The sequence below is a fragment of the Cynara cardunculus genome (genome assembly GCF_001531365.2).
Source record: "Cynara cardunculus var. scolymus isolate 2C chromosome LG 5, CcrdV1, whole genome shotgun sequence".
Lineage (NCBI taxonomy): Eukaryota > Viridiplantae > Streptophyta > Magnoliopsida > Asterales > Asteraceae > Cynara > Cynara cardunculus.
Genome location: NC_037532.1, coordinates 32,417,804 through 32,435,910, shown reverse-complemented (window position 1 = coordinate 32,435,910; position 18,107 = coordinate 32,417,804). Strand labels below are relative to the sequence as shown.

Below are 18,107 nucleotides of genomic sequence, written 5' to 3'. Positions count from 1 at the left end.
TTATGATACAAAGAGGTTTCGGTAGTTTACGAGACTTTTCTTCGATCTTTGGAGAAGAAAGAAACGAACTCGAAAGAGGCCTGAAATACTACATCGAGAACTCATTAACAGTCGCCTTCGCAATTTCTCCCGGGACTTAGGTCGCATACGCAAGTTTTAATAGTCCTGAACAGATTGTGTTTATTTCTTTATTTAATTATTTTGTTTCTTCATTATTTAGGATTAATATTAAAAGTATTAGTTATTTGTTTTCTAAATTAAATTAGGATTATTATTTGGTTACCTTTTTATTATTATTTAAATAGTTTCCATGATTATCTTAACTAATGTAGGGACGTTCCAATCTTTTTGGAAACCCCGCTACATCCGAAACTTTTGACTACATTGCATAAATGAGATAAAAGAGAATATATGTTAAGAACAAAAATGGGCTAAACCTAAAACGATTAACAATCTGAAACTAAAACTAAACCATTAATAATTTGAACCTAAAACTAAACAATTAATGGTTTGAACCTAAATAATTTCGGCTATAGTTTTACACAGGTCGATAAAAGACCTTGATCACATGTAAATTTGGGCCCAAAATTTCGGAGGCTTTGTTCAAAATCTCACATTTAACATGCTAAGGGATAGTCCTGAATTAATGTAGCTATAAATAGGATTCATTGTTTTTATTGTTATACACATTATTATCAATACAATTTCTTCTCCTTTGTGAGTTTTAACAGTTTTTCTCTTAATTTATCGAGTTTACGAATTGTAATTCTCAACCCAAAAGGGTTTAGACGCTTGTCGATCCTTCGGCAAATCTACACTGCGTCATATTAGTATTCAAAGTTTGATTATAAATGTAAAAGATTGTATATACGAATTATATTCAAGTTTTTTTTTTCCATTTATAACTACCTTGTGTTTTGAGTTGTCGACTTTTTAGACTAATAATTAAATGATGATTTACATCGTTTATTCAACACAAAAAATAAACAATATACAAATATAGTCTCATATTAAGACATCTATTTTAAAACAAACAAGTTCCTTCAACAAAAAAACACATTAAAAATGTAAGTTCATCTCGATCCTATATACATTCCACCCCAGATCATACGTGACTTTGAGATATGATATATCGAGGTCGTAGGGGTAATTTGAAATCATATAACGTAATCCATAAAATAATAATACCAATTAACTACAACGCAAGTCTTTGCTTTCTAAGATGTTCTGAAATCACACAGACACAATCATAATAACATCAAACATTCCAACAATTGAGCATATGATATATTATGCCATTTTAATTCTGTTCCTATAATTCCCTCCATGAATTGAAATAATCATTTCCATCATGGCACCACTCCCCATCAACCACAAAACAGAAAGGAAAGCCACCACCATAACATAACCCCTTCATTTCTTCCACCCACACCAAAACTACTACTCCTTTCCCAACACCTGCTTACTTTCTGTTCTTTGATTTTTCCATGGCCCTTGGAGCTGTCAAAACAAACAAAATACAATGTATTCACATCATCATAATACCCCTTACAGCACAAGATCACTACATTATTTTGGTTATATATATATATAAGGTCAGGTTCACAGTAAAACCGCAAAAAAACACTCAAAAAAATGAAGAACTAAGGAACAATCTGGTAACCATTCATCTGTATGATATGCCCATGTGCATACAAATAATTTGTCTAGTATGCACATGTGCATAACATGACCACGTTCATAGAAACCTGAAAGCATCTTCATTTACTTGTATGCAAATGTGCATACCTTACAGATGAATAGTTATTAGAGTGTTTCTAATTATCATTTTCATTTTTTTTGGGGGGGGGGGGGGTTTCTTATATACACACACAAAAGATATTTACCAATGTTTATGAATAAGCTTGGGTAGCTGTATGAATATTATATAGGGATTGTTTGTCAAATTCAGGAAAGAGATTATTCATACCTAAGCCGATAGCATCTGCGCCCTTCATGATCTTCAGCCTCTTGCATGAACTGATGAACATACTGTAACACACACCAATGTGTAAGACCCATGAAATCAAAACACAATGTTTATATGATAAATATACCGGACAAATAAAAATATCAAATAACAACCACAAAAATGTTGGGAGCCGTGAGAACTAATCTTAGCAATTTAACGAGGCTAATTTTTAGTCTAGGACTCAATGTGGTATTATTGTTCATGTGCGCATGTTTCATATATGAAACATATAGAAATGTTTTCTTTCACATGTGAAATTGGTTCTCACGATTCTCAACATTTTTCAGGTTCCCATTTGATTTTTCCCTTTTATGTATATGTATGTAGAGGGAGGTTCGGGGAAAACTCCCAAAAAAATGAAAAACTGAGGAACACCCTGGTAACTGTTCATCTGGACGGAATGCACATGTACATACAAATAATCGAAGCTGTTTCTTGGTTTTTATGCATGTGTGCATGTCATGCACATGTGCATACTGGACAAATTGCTTACAGATTGAGATTACCAATATGCACATGTACATACCGTCCAGATGAACAATTATCAATGTGTTAACCCAGTTTTTCATTTTTTTGCAGTTTTCCCCTGGACCTGATCCTATGTATGTAGCTCTCTACACACACACACACACACATATATATATATATAAAGTAAAATCTGTCATATTTTAATGCTAAATTTCAAAAAATAGTTATGCTAGTCATTATGAAGGAAGTTTTATTCAAGCAGTTGCTGAGAAGATTGGTGACCCAAAACTCATGCCAGGAAGCTAAAACAAGCGTTTGTTAAACCTAACTCTGATAAACATATGATCCGAAAAACCCTTGGTTATAGCATATATGACACAAAGAACCAAAAAGAGTTCAAGTATCCTAAAAGCTTTTTAGGAATAATGATCAAACATAGACTGTCTTCCCTATTACATGCAGACCCAATAGCTCAAGTCCTCTAGGGGGTGGGATAGCCATAAGTGAGGGCATCGTTAAACCAGAAAAATGGGGCAGGGGAGAACAGATATTGGAAGAAGGGAGGGAGGTATAATGTGTCTCTCTTAGTGGTGTTCGCGGTGCGGTTAGGGTCAAACCGCACCGCATTTGGCGCGGTTTACGCAGTTTGAGTGAAACACATTTCAGTCCGATAATTATACAATCACAACTTCATAATAAACTTGATGATGATGCTCCTATATTCCATAAAATTAAAACTTTCGATACTTGTTAAACGTGTAATTCAAAAAGGCGTAATGCAAACGAGATAGTTCGTAATTAATCCAAATATATCTTATAAAAGGTAACTTATAAATGATTTCGACCACAATTTTTGACAAAAGCAAATGAAAATAACTCAAACTAGGAATTTGTAACGTAAAAACTTAAAAAGAAAATTAAACAATTATTAAATAATCAATAATGTATTACTTATTCTCATTTGATAAATAATTATATGTATAAATATATATTTGAAAATATAAAAATAAATATGCGGTGCGGTTTGAACCGCGGTTTGATGACTCAAAACTGCAAATCGCACCGCAAAGTGCTGTTTGATGAAAATGCAAACCGCACCACAAATGTTCTAAACCGTGTTATGCAGTGCGGTGTGGGCAGTTTGGCGATTTAGACGAACACCCCTAATCTCTCTAGGACGAGATTTGATGTTGATTAAGGTTGTAAATATGCCAGGCGACAACAGGGCTCAAAAGCTTGGGACACAAGAAGCAAAATATTTATTCCAAATATTCGTTAACTCTGCATAATTAATCATCATACTGCAAGATGGAAAATCACTCTCTTTTCGCTTTTGAGATGGCCGTCGTTACTTTGACAAAACACCTTCATGTGAAAAGGAAGAAAGCAGAGCTTGGCATAAGAATACCTAATTTTCTTATTCTTTTTGTTTGTCACTATCATGTCAACCACTAGAGTTCCACTGTTCCTTTAATAAATATAACTCTAATTATGTGTACGTTTATTATTCCTGATTAATGCTACCATGTCACTTCCCACAAAGATCCTAAGAGAGCAATTACGTAATGCACAAAAAGTTAAAAACAGACAGGGTTGCTTGATACTTACTCCCAGGGAACATCTCCCACAAGCATCCAGTCACCATCCTTATCTTCGTACGTAAGAACATACTCTGAACTGTGCAAAAGATCCCTCAACTTGCTCTCACTAAGGCTTTCCTTTCCTGGAGCTCCCTGTGATCCGCACTGACCTAAAATGCGAAAAAGCTCAAGTAAGGCCTTCAACCACCCTTCTACAAGGGTTGTTTGCAATTAAAATAAAAGCAGGATTTTTTATTTGATTTGATGTATGATAACTTTTGGCTACACTAGTGATAAATTAAAGTTGTAACTTAAAAAAGCAACTAACCAATGGTGAAACAGGTAAACATCTTCTCGAGTGCTGAAGAAAGTTCTTGATAAGTAGCGTAACCTCTCAGATCAACCTTCCTCAAATAAGGGGCACCATCCATGCTAACCTTGACAAATAACGCACCTGGACCAGGCTTTCCATCAACTTCATCACTGTTCTTTGAACTTGTCGCCAGGATGTTCTTGCGAAACGATCTAACTGGAGGCCAACCAACTAGCTGTGCTCTGTACATTTTGATGCAGATTAGTAACATACCAGACATAACCATATCAAATCTCTTATATCTCTCAGCTCTTACTTTATTAAGAACAAGTAAACTAGATCACCAGAAGGTGGATGAGTAAACTAGATCACCAAAAGGTGGATGAGTTGAAAACCAAAGATTATTATTCTCCAACTCCCCCCCCCCCAAAAAAAAAAAAAAACCCAAAAGCATCTGAACTCAAAACAAAAACAAATTTGTTTTATTTTACTTACTTGGCAGCAGGAGGATTAGAGCTGTTTACGTTGTTAAGGTTAGTACCACAGATTGGATGAGGCCGTTCCTGTGGCATTTTTGAGGCTGTCCCTTTAATCGTCATAATCTGACCTCCTGATGAGATCATTCCATTTACATTTGAATTACTAGAAAATTTCACTTGACCTAGGGATTTTGAAGCATCAGATTCAGCCCCAGAAGCACCAAACATCCAATTTCCTTCAGATAATCCCTTTATTTCCGAATAACTGTCCACAGTATCAGAGAATACTCTTTTGTTTCCAGAGACCACAATCTTTGGTGATGATGAGCATAACCCGTCTTTGGAAGGAAGCATAGGAAACAAGGGTTTCTCATCAAGATTGTCAAAGCTTGTCAAGCTACTTTCTGGATCCCTCTCAGGGGATTGAGATCCTGGAAGGCCAAGCCTCAATTCAGTAGCCCTAAGGTTTAGACTATTTTTGTTCACTTCTGAGATGCTGGAGACAGTAGAGCTATCCACCGATGAACAATCAGATAGTCCCAGATAATTTCTTTCGGTCAATCCAGGATTCTCTTGGAACCTAGATTCCATAGACAGTAAGGAAGCATTCCCTTGTCCATCCCCCTCAACACCTAACAGCCGTGAAGACATCAGATACCCAGAGTTCTTGCTTTGCCAGTCAATCTGCTTGATTAAATGAACCATTAATGCTTGCAGTAAATTAGCTTACCAACAACTCACGAAATAAATTCCACTGAAAGTATGAATCACTAAAGTCAACCAATACACAAAAGCCCTCTTAATATATGAGAGTGTACATTTGGGTTTTTTTGAGGGCGTACGGGGATAAAGCATACTTCTAATGCTACAATTAATAAGAGATACAAAAGAACCAGATTTTGAAAAAAATTACTCAAGGGCTTGTGACATTCGGACATCCACAAACACATTAAGCATGAGATATGCATATGCCTGAAATTGAAACTGCCAACCGATTCAAGGTAACAAATGACCAAGTAAAAATCCATCAGCTCCACCAGATCATCATGCGCCTTGAAAACAAAAATCAAAGCCCTGATTATGAAAGTTTTACTTATTACATGAACCAAAAATCAGTTTTATCACCAATCTTCAAACTTCTCATAAGGCTCAAAACGTAAACGCAAAAACTTCTTCTTCAGCTTATCCAGTAAAAATCCAAAACATTAAAGACATACGTACAGGAGACTTTAGATCTATTTTCCGCATTTATATCAAAAACAAAAAGTGAAAGAAAAAAATGCAATAAATGACCAGAAATTCCGCCCTAACAGTTGAAACTATAATGCTTTAATTCATCTTACCAATTAAAACTATAATGCTCTAATTAATAAGTCATCCATGGATGCTAAAAGCAGCTGTGGCGAACAAAACTTCACCAAAAACGATCAACAACCTAAGAACTCAAACAGCGTGTGCATGTAAACTGGTTTTTTAAAGAAAAAATAATCAAAAAGTGTCAACAAAATGAGCGGAAAGCACAATCCAGATCTCGATTTTCAGAAGAACTAAAAAACTTAAATTTGGAGTGTAGCTGAATGATCAAAAAACAGCTTAATTACCTGAAGATGAGTAGAAAACAATATGAGTGAAGCAGAAACGGATTGGTAGAAGATGAAGATGGGACGAGCAAGAAGAGCGGTGTGATGAAGAAACTGAGAATTGAAGAAAGTTATTAATGGATGAAGAGAGAGAAAGTAGGGATTTAAGGTTCCTCCATTAAGCAGAAAGCAAACAAAAGGGTTTGTAAGCTTGTTGAGCTGTGTGCCCTCAAATTGAATCCCTTGTATAATAAAAACAAATTCATTAATATTTGTTTGATCGGTTTGAAATTGGACTTCAAAGGCCAAAAATATTTAAATGTTTCAGTTTTAAATCCAAAAAATAATAAAAATTTTCTTATGGTTATGAAGGTTCAAATATAGTGATTTCGAATTATCTGCAAAGTAGGTAGTAATTCTGGTATTGGTCGGTTTGCATAGCGGGTTGGATATCCAGGTTAATCGGGAAAAAAAACAAATTCATTTTAAAATGTGTAAAAAAATTATTTTTATTTTTTATTTACCGTAACAATATTTTTTTTCTTTCTTATATAATTTATTTTATTTTTTTTTTGAAAAAGCAAAAAATACAGTTTTCTTATTAAGGAAATCTACAAAGGAAAAACAAGCAAAATCCAACAAGAAATAAGAGCGTCTGTAGCGGATGAATTTTACGGTTCATGGACCGGTTTTTCTATTATGGTGAACCGTGGCTAAAACCGGTACTTGTCATGTGGCAGTGGCAGTGGCAGTGGCAGTGGCATGGACTTATTTCATGGAGACGACATTTTTTTTGCTTTTTATTTTTAAAAATAATTTTGATTACATATATAATAATAATATTTTAATTATTTATGACTGTGATTAGTATAATTTTAATTATTGTCTTCAATTATAATAAATATTTTTTATTATTGAAACATTAATTGTTGTTTTAATTATAATAAGTAATTTTTAACCATCGTATTTATAATTATTTGTCTTTTAATTATAATAAGTAATTTTTCATTGTTATAATTTTTAGTTATTGTTTTTTAATTATAATTTCTATCATTGCAATTTTATTGGAAAAAGTTCAAAAAATCCAACAAACTTTCTCTTTTTGAATGATTTAGTCTTAAACTATTTTTTTAATGAAAAAACCATTAAATTTTCTCATTTTGAATGATTAAGTTTTTAAACTATTTTTTTGAATGATTAAGTTTCTAAACTATTTTTTTTGAATGGGAAAACCATTAGGGGTTGTTTGTTTACCTCTTAATAGTTCCATTAAGAGACAACCTCTGAATCGTTAAGAGGTGACTCTTGTTTAGCAAAAAAAAAGTCTGTCTCTTAATAGTTTTAAAACCCTCTAAATAATTTTGTATCTTGGATCTCCCTTAACCATTAAGAGCCTTGATTTCATTGTACACAATTACCAAACAATTATATTTCATTTTACACTATATCATGAGTGTCATTTAATCATTTTGCACAAAACCATTCAGGAATTGCCAAACAACCCCTTAGACTTTCATATTTGAAAGATTAAGACCTTGAATTTTTTTTAAAAATAAATAGACCATCGAACTTTTACTAGTTGGTTCATCTAACTTTTTTGGATTAAAAGAATTTAGATAATTAATTTTTAAAAGTGTGATGATTTATTTATTAAAAAAATATGCAGAGACTTAATCAATCAAAATGAAAAAATTTAATTGTTTTTCATTCAAAAACGGAAGTTTAATGGTTTTTCATTCAAAAAAATAGTTCAGAGACTTAATCATTCAAAATGAGAAAGTGTAATGGTTTTTTTCATTTTAAAAAATAATTTAGAGACTAAATCATTCAAAATAGAAAAGTTTGTTGAGTTTTTTTTTGAATTCTTTCCTTTTTTATTATATAAACTATGGATGTTTATGAAATATGTATGAGAGAAAAAACTGATATAATAGAGAAAGAAAACTGGTTGGGCAAAATCATGAACCTCTAATGAGGTTCATGATTATGGATGCTCTAGGCATCAAGAGAAAACCAGTAACTTAAAAGAGGAAACATCAAGGGAAGCAATAACAAATCTCAAGAAGCAGTAAAAATAAGGGAGACCTAAACCATGCGGTCTTCAAAAAGATACGTTAAATTTTTTGAGCCTGAAAGCAATCCAATAAGAGATTTAAAACCAGATGTCACCAAAAAGTTCAAAACGAAAAATTGCCCACTTGACGATACATCTATTTTCCTTTAAATTTCATATTCATTTTAACTGACGAAAAATCTTCTTGATGTATACAAACGAATTAATTTACAAAAACAATTTTATTTATATATAATTTAATGAAAAATCATCGATACTTATGTGGGACGGTATACAAAGTGAGTGTAATGGCCAAAGGGTTTTGATTTCGCAGTTCAACGATGATTACCGTATCAATTATTGTTAAAAATGGTCCTTCTATTATGGAAGTTTGACAGATCCTCCCCTCAATGTTTCCCATCCTATCCCCGAAGGGGGTGTTTGGTTCATGGAATTTGATGGAATTGAAAGAAATTGGAATGTCCAAATCTTTGACCAAATTCCAAATCACATGTTTGGTTAACATAATAGATGTGACGGAATCATTCTAATTCCAACCAATTCCTTAATTCATTGATTTCACAATTCCACCGCATATACCACGGATTTCAAATTCCAATCCGACAAATTCCTTAGCCCTCATCCATTCATCGACACTATATCTCGATTTGCTCTGTTCTGCTATGCTCAATCTCGTTTAAAACTATGAATGACAACGGGCCAGGTTCGGGCCGGTTATTGGTATCCTGTCCCAAAAACTGATAACTAAAACTGTCTTCATGACCGCCCTGATCCCCGTCGGGGATCTTATCGGGTCCTGCGGTTTCCCCGATCCCCGTTGGGGAACTCTTTAAGGTAAAAATCCTCTTTTTCTTGTTCACCATTGGTTGTAACCGAACCCGAAATATATCTAAAAATCCCCGTTAAAATCCCCGAATTTAATATATATATATATATATAAATTAAAATTAATATATATACACTATCAGGTCGGACTGGGCCGATGATCACCGTCCCCGTTAAAATCCTCGAATTTGTCCCCAATCCTCGCCCCGTCCTCGATAAGATGTCCCCAAACCCAGCCCGAAAGTTTCAGTTTCAATTTTTTTTGCCTGTAATTTTCTCGTTGAATTCCGTGAAGGAAACAAAAAAAATTCAATTCGGTTAAGAATTTCATTCCAATTCCATCCAACCAAACGTAATCAAAAGACATGGTCAAATTCCATCAAATTCCAATTTTTTTCTCTCAAAGTCAAATTTATTTGATGAATTCTAATTCTATTGAATTCTATTCTACGAACCAAACGCCCCCTAAGAGTCTAGGTCCCTCATGTGTCACATAAGGTGTGTTTGATTATACTGACATAACATAATATAGATCATTGTTTCATGTTTGACAAGATTTTTATATGGAACAGACGTGTTCCACCCTACCTTATGAAACAAGCTGGAACAGATTTATATTCTATAAATATAAATCTCAAAATAAAACTGAATTCTTTTCTAAACATCAAATACACATTCATCTATAAAAATTATTTATATTTAAATTCTTTTATTGTATTTTATGTTTTTTAAACTTTCATTTTATTATCCTCAACATATTATTTTATACGATTTTTATATTTTGATTAATTTATATAATTTATTAAATATTAATAATAAAAAAATAATATAGAAAATGTATAAAATAAAAACTATAAACTACATAAACTTTTTATTTTTGTGTTATTTTAATCGTATTGACGAAATCATTTATTTTATTATAATTTTATAAATTACATAATTAATCAAAATATATAAACAACTCATTACGAGTAAATTGACCATTTTATTTGTTTTGCCATGCTCTGTTATGTTCTACTAAACATTGAACAATTCTTTTATCATGTTCTATTATGTTATGTCCTATCAGATTCTGTTCTATCCGGCACCCATATAGCCAAAAACAAACACATCCACACCATTAACAAATCAAGGGTAAAAATTGATATATAACATGAAGTTGAGGGGGTAAAAGAAGCTTGAGAAAGTTGAAAAGGGGCTGAAAGTGATGACTGATGAAAAGTGCGAAAGGGGGACAAAAAAGCGGCACTTTTAAGATTTTGCCGGGTCAGTCGGAGCCCCTCTCTCTCTCTCATATTAACTTTTAAGAAATTACATAATCAGCCCTCTGTCTTTCTCTGACTTATCATTTTCTGTCTCCACTAAAAAAACGTTACTAAACTGTTTAAACTGGCATCATTGACTGCCAACTTACCTTTGCACGCCATGCTCCCAAACCATCCTCCAATTTTGCTTTTTACCATCTAGCCCATCTCTCATGCCATTGTCATGCTTACGTCGTCATGACCTCAGCACGGCTTCATCTATCACTATATTTCCTCAAGATTTCAGTCGGGGTCGTTTACCAAACGCTTACTCGGATAAGTGAACACCAAGTCAAATTACTTTACCAAACTCATTATATTATGAAAAACCAAACAGTTTCTTTTATTTTCATTCACATTGATTATTGTTTAATACCTCTAACCAAACACTCTCTTAACCTTTTCAAACGTGGTTTCTAAAGAATTCCATAGGATTGTTTTTTAATTGAAATCACAAATCTTCTTCTGTCATTTATTTATAATAATCATAATAGTAAATATGTAACTTTGACATAAAACATTTCTCAAGAAACACGTTGCAATTTTCATGCGATTTCTTAAGTTTCAACTTTTATGAAACCAAAGGGTCAGTAGAATGTCAATCGCAAAAACAGTTATAAATAAATTGTAGAAAAGTGGGAAGTAATATTAGACATTTATCAAATTCTTCCAAATGTTTCAAAGTATGCTACTAAACTAAAAAGATGTTTGTGATTGCTTATTTGAAACAAATTATATTTTTTTTTTACAAAAGTCTTAATCAACTTATTATAAGTTATAATGGTTTTACCTCTTCAAAAACTTCTTATTACTGGATTGACACCGATATAAACTGTTTATTTGAACAGTCAAAAATGATTATTACCAGCAGCACACCGGAATAAGTTAATAAGTTGTTTTTATAAGCAATCCCAAACACCCCCCTAAAAAAAGTTGTTAAAAGAGTCACACAATTTACTTAAAAACTGGTGTCACATATAGCAGCTTCAACCACCATGATGAAAACATTCCTCGTTAGAAATTGTTTCGTTGTTGTTAGAGTTATGGTAAGTAGAGATGCATAAAAGGTTAGAGGACCATATATTTGGTATGGTCCGAACCCGATTCATGAAGTTCAGATGCCCGAACTTGCTTCCAAGAAAGTAACATTGGATTTTTTTCTAACAATAAACATACAACTAGACTGGTTCAAGATTTGTTAGGACTGCCAGACTCAAATGATTATAATTCTTAGACCAATGACTGGTTAACGATCACCCTGATCATTTGAATGAATTGATTTTTTTAAAAATTTAAGATTAGGTATTTGCAAACATAATCAATGAGCAATATGAAATTATGAATCGGAATTCAATGTCTCTAGTGAAGGTGTGAGTTGTATACTACAATTGTTGATGCATTTTTTTTTATAAATTTTAAACTAAGAGGTCGTTTACCTAAACACTTATCTGGTAAGCGCTTATCAGTAGAATTCAATATTATCGCTTAATCAACGGGTAAGATTTGAGTCCATCAAAACGATATTTTATGTAACAATTTACTCGAAAAACGCTAACAGTGGTAAAAGTCGTCACCATCACTTATCGGGTAAGACTCTCAGTCCTTGCCTTCACTTTTACCAGGTAAGATTCTTGATACTTGTCATATAAATCTGATAATGTAATGTGACTTGATAAACGTTTATTTATGTAAACATTTAATAAACGGCCCCTAAATCTTACATTTTTTGCATATATATTAATAATAAAGACTTATTTTTTATATTTTAAGATATAATTTAATCCGATTCTCAAATTAAATGTGTGCATATAAAATTGCGTATATGACATTTATGTCGTGGATGAGGATATTTGCACCTCTATCTATACGTTAAAGATATCTCTAGCTATTAATCTTTTTGAATGTAAGTAATTTTTTGGTATATTTGTTTCATTTTATAAATGTAAGTATTTTTTTTTGTTTAAAAAATGTTTAAGAAGTTAATCGTTCAAAATATAAAAGTCTATCGATTTTTTTTCAGATTTTTTTTATTATTTATCATATTAACCTGTTGTATAAGTTATAAAGATATATCTAACATGTTTTAAAAAAAATCCAAAAAGTTATTTAACATATTATAATATCTAATGACTTATTTATTTCAAAATATTGTTCAAAGACTTAATTATTTCAAACACTAAAATCTATTAAGTTTTTTTTAGACATTTTTTATATATCTTTTTATATTTTTAATATATTTTAATATATAAAATGACTTAATTCTAACATTTAAAAAAAAATAGAAATAGCATTTTCCGTGCAAATAATAGCCCCTTATGTCCCTCTATCTGATGGAAGGATGTCTATCATTTTCATTAAAAAGAGTATAATGACATATATGTCCCTTTGATAAATGAGGGTATCCAATAAAAGCTTGACACGTTTGAGTGGAGAAAGTGATAGCGATTGGGTGATGTGTGGGTCCCAGGTGCTAATAAGCCTGGACATGGGTCACGTGTGACAAGTACGTGTGTACAAAATAATAGTTATTCTCCCCCTACACACAACACATGGTGTGTTCTTTTGTCTCCTTCCTACCCTTTGACTTCCTCCTATTTATTTTTATTTAAATTAATTTTTTTTAATGAAAAATGGTTATTAACATATTTTTTAATGCATAATATTAATTATTTATAAAATTAAAAAAAATATATTATATAAATAATTAATATTAACGGGTTAAGACAATTCTGACCCAATTTATTTAAAATTTTACAACACTTTATTCATAATTATAATTGACATATACTTTTAATTTTTATGATACAGATAAAAAAATGTATAATTATCTGTTATAAAAAACCATGTTCCACCCTTTAAAATTGGGACGAACCCAGTTTGGTGGGTGCCACCGTACATTGGCCCTTTGTCGTAAATTAAAACTTTAGATTCGTGAAATATGCAACCGTATTGTTTTAAAAGGTGCAAATATATGAAAAAATTTCATAGGTTTGTCCCTGCTTTAAAATAAAAAATAATCTAGTTAATAACCTAAGAAGACAATACGAAGATGATGCTCTTATACTCTTATAAATTAAGAGTTTTTTTTGTAAGTATATAATATTTATATATGACAAATGTTACAAATAAACTCACACACCCTCCTCACATTTGGTGAAGTTTGAATCCCTGACCTCCTAGAAGGCCAAAGTCTACAATACCGCTAGACCAAAGACCTGAGACCATTTGTTTTATAAATTAAGAGTTGCTTTTAATGGATCAAGTATATGAGTTTTAAGTCCAAAAGATTGTTGAGCATTTGACATGTCTCCAAATTTTTCATTCACAAACCTTTTTTTTATTAACCTGGATATCAAATTCGCTATGCGAGCCGACTAATCCCAAGACAACCACTTGTCTTGCAGATAGTCCGGATTCACTGCATTTGAACCTCCGTGGCCACACAAAATTTTTTATTCCTCCTTGGATTTGAACTTGGGACCTTCTGGTACTTTTGACCTTTGGAGCCAAACTCAAACCAATCAGGCACCACCCTTGTGGTTTCATTCAAAAACTTATCATGAAGTATCCAAGAGATTGTTGAGCGTACCGTCGAAGATGGTTGATGGTCCCACTTGCATTGGCAGTATACTATGATGAATTAATATGGTTGTAGACAACTTTGAAGGATCAACAAGTGGCTTTTTTAACCACAGTTACACGTGATTTCATTTCAATATCTCTTTCATATATACTTTGACATTTAACATGAAAAATCTAAATGACCATGCACTCATTATGTAAGGAACCTCCTATCTGAGAGATACTTCGGTTTATCGATCTCAAACTCTTCAAACAAAATTCCAGTAAGTTTCAAGCACACTACATACTCCTATAGCGAGATTAATGAACTCTCGACATCCTCAAACTCCAATAATAAGCATCCACTTCCCAATCACTGTCATCATAAACAAATACGTTCATATTTAAACCCGAACGCAACAAATCTAAAACAATAATCATAAATAACAATCAGTTCTCCTCGATACAACTCAATAATGCTCGATGTAAAACCCAAGTTTCCATTTTTATTTTTCGTTATTTATTTATTTTCTACTTTTTTTGATTAACCTGGATATCCAACCCGCTATGCGAACCGACTAATGGGGTGACCACCTGCTTTGCAGATAGCCCGGAGTCACTGCATTCGAAACTTTGTGGCCACAAGAGAATTTTTATTCCTACTTGGATTTGAACCTGGTTATTTTCTACTTTCACGTCATGCAATAAAGGATAAATATCATAAAAAACCATATTCATAACCCATTCATATGTGGTTTCTATTTCCCAATTCTCATTTCTCAATATAGAAATGTAGTATGCCAGGCCCAGTTTTAGGCCCAATATAAAAATGGGTTGCAATACTTTTCTTAATTGGGCTTCTGTCGACACGTAAACTACCATCTAAAAGTCCTAAAAAAAAAAAAGGTAAGCCGTTGATTTTTGCAAGTGTATGAATTTTGTTAAATATAAATTGAATTTTTGTTCGCAAGTGTATGAATTTTGTTAAACTAGAAGGGTACTCGTGCAATGCATCGAGACACATTTCCATCTTAATGTTTCTTTTTATTTTTTATCCGTGTCGATATAATACGGTTTTACGTGGTTTTGAAAAAGAGACAATGTTTTTATTTTTGAATAAAATATAAATTTAAAAATATCATATAACATTTTCAAAAAATATATCAATATTAGTATCACATTAACTATTTAAACGTTTTTGTTTGTGTATTTTTTTAATTCAAAAATTTATTATAATTTAATTTAACATAACGAAGTAACTTAATTTAGGTTTAATAATATATTTTTTATAAAGATAATAATTAAGTATTCTGTTAGAACTCAATAATTATCCTAATTATATTTTAAAATAAGATGTTTATCCTATATTTGATTATGTTTATCCGCAGTTAGTTACACGAATTCAAACATAGAGTTTTAATAAGTTGTATTTATGCAAAATTTACTTGTAATCTTGAGTTTTAAATAATATGCATTAATAAACAGTACTTTACAGTTTACGCATAAAAAATGATTTTTAAGAGTTCTTGTCAAATGCTTTATAATATAGTATAAATATAAATTGAATTTTATTAAATATAAATTGAAGTCGGAATAATATATTGGGTTTTATACTCGATGTAGACTAAAAAATATGCTTAAACCCATGCTCGAGATAGACATATATTTATGGGTTTACGTAGGCCTTAGTGAAAGCTTCGATTCAAGATATTGCACGTATAAAACGGAATCGATATGAATGAGAAATTGATATATTAGGTTCGATTCTCAATTCTACATATTCTAAAACTAGTTTCCATTTCGGAACCTGATTCAAGATTTTGATAAAAATGGTTCTCGGTTTGTACTAGTTTGTAGGGGTGTTCGCGGCTCGGTTTGGGGGGTTTAACCCCTCAGACCATAAACCAAACTGTAATGATGGTTTATAAAATTTTCAAACCGAACGGTTTGACATCAAGTGTCCAGAGCGGTTAAATCAGGCCACAAAAATGCGGTCTGGTATAACCGGTTTAGGCGGTTTGGGCCTTTAATGGACTTTAAATATTAAACTTAAAAAACATATATAATTTAGAATTTTAGATTAATATCCATCTTAACAAAATAAAATATCTAAACAAATAAATGTAATAATTAAGCAGCTCTTGAGTCCAAAATCCAAGTAATCCAAACTCCAAACGAATAAATATATAATACATATTAGAAAACAAACAAATTAACAAAGTTACAACTCCACTATGAGTATTGAGTAACAAAATCCACGACTTCACAAACCTTCAATTCTTAAGTCTTGAGTTATAACCAAACAAAATAGAAGCCAAATCTTAGTTGGTTGAACCACTTAATTGATGTCTTGATGATATGCGTCGAAATCAAACCATGGATTAAAAAGATAGATAGATTGATAGAGTTCTTGAGAAATTTCAAAATTTGGAGACCTTCAATGTCAAATGTGTCAATATGTTTACTGGTTTAGGGATTTTTAGATACCGATTCATTTGGATTTGATTATGTCAGATGTTAAGCTTTATGTTGGGCTTAGGGATATATTTAGGTCATAGTCATATGTTAAAAAAGTTAGGCTTGCTAATACTAAAATAAATAAATTTGTGTGTGTGTATATATATATATATATATATATATATATAAATATATAGATGAGCGTTCAAATAAAAACCTGCACCATTTGTGTAAACCGTGTAAACCAATCTCATCCATCTATTTTCTTGATCAATGGCCAAGATTAGTTTACTTTATTTCAGGAAATTAAAAAAAATATATATTAAAAAGTTATTTTATTTCAACAATAAGGGCAAAAATGGTAAACAAAATTTAACATTTGGTAACATCCTTCTCGATATTAATGACAACTATTTTCATTTTTTAAATCAATATATTATTTTTAACTTTAAATCACATCCATCAATAAAACATATAAAAAAATGAATATAACACACCATATTCAATTATATGGAGTGAATCGTTTTAAATTTTGAATTACATTATATGAACGAAATTGGTTTCACCATGAAAATGTTTCGGTTCACATAATTTATTTGCAACAAGATCTGGTTTCACGTTCATGAAACCTGTTTCATTTTCCTTTTCATAATTTATTTTCAAAATGCACCGGTTTTATTTTCCTTTTCATCAACAAAATGGATCAACTACACCATCGATGCAACGGTTTCACCATAAAAATATTTTGGTTCACCTAATTTATTTGCAACATGAACCGGTTTCACGTTCATGAAACCTGTTTCATTTTCCTTTTCATAAGTTTTTTTTTTCAAAATGCACCGGTTTCATTTTGCTTCTCATAAAAAAAATTTAACTATACCATCAATGCAACGGGTTCACCATAAAAATGTTTCGGTTCACCTAATTTCTTTGCAACATGAACCGGTTTCACGTTCATGCAACTTGTTTCATTTTGTGGGATTTTTTTTGTTCATCTACGTTTTGATGATTTCATTCTATAATTCAATTGTTTCATCAAGACAATATATGAAATCCAAATTTTTAATATTTTAATATAATTAAATATTTAAATGTTACCATTTATACAATTTCCTTTATTACGTTTCCTTAATTAAGATTTATTAATAACTTTCATATTTAATAGAAAATATTGTAAATGACCGAAATACCGTTATTGATTAAATTTAATTAGAAAAAAAAGAATTTTCCTATTGTTCGAAATTAGTTTACACGGTTTCTTAGAAATGCACGGTTTTCCTATATATATATATATATATATAGAGGAGTGATCATATGAAAACCGCCCTCATTTGTGTAAACCGTGCAAACMWYHTTCATCTGTCGATTTCATTGTTTAATCTTATGAAATTTTTTCATGAAATTGTTTAATCTTGTGAAATTGTTTCATATAATACTTTTTTTGATGAAGTTGTT

General features: G+C 31.5%; 1 protein-coding gene across 1 annotated transcript; it reads right to left on the bottom strand.

The window, feature by feature from the left end:
- Positions 1-1,141: 1,141 nt before the first annotated feature.
- On the bottom strand, positions 1,142-6,592 carry LOC112512365 (auxin-responsive protein IAA9-like). The gene is made up of 6 exons (XM_025118287.1): positions 6,453-6,592; positions 4,868-5,535; positions 4,388-4,614; positions 4,088-4,229; positions 1,970-2,031; positions 1,142-1,500 (listed from the first exon to the last, which is right to left on the bottom strand). Exons 2-6 carry the CDS (start codon positions 5,500-5,502, stop codon positions 1,463-1,465), a joined length of 1,104 nt encoding a protein of 367 aa, XP_024974055.1. The 5' UTR covers positions 5,503-5,535; positions 6,453-6,592; the 3' UTR covers positions 1,142-1,462.
- Between the last annotated feature and the right edge of the window lie 11,515 nt (positions 6,593-18,107).

Bases quoted from the DNA above. Each gene is read 5' to 3' on its own strand.
- LOC112512365 (XM_025118287.1), bottom strand. From the start codon at position 5,502: ATGTCTTCACGGCTGTTAGGTGTTGAGGGGGATGGACAAGGGAATGCT. The intron at 4,615-4,867 runs GTAAGTAAAATA...CAAAATGTACAG, and splicing joins TCTAATCCTCCTGCTGCCAA to AGCACAGCTAGTTGGTTGGC. The intron at 1,501-1,969 runs GTATGAATAATC...TTGTTTTGACAG, and splicing joins CGCAGATGCTATCGGCTTAG to CTCCAAGGGCCATGGAAAAA.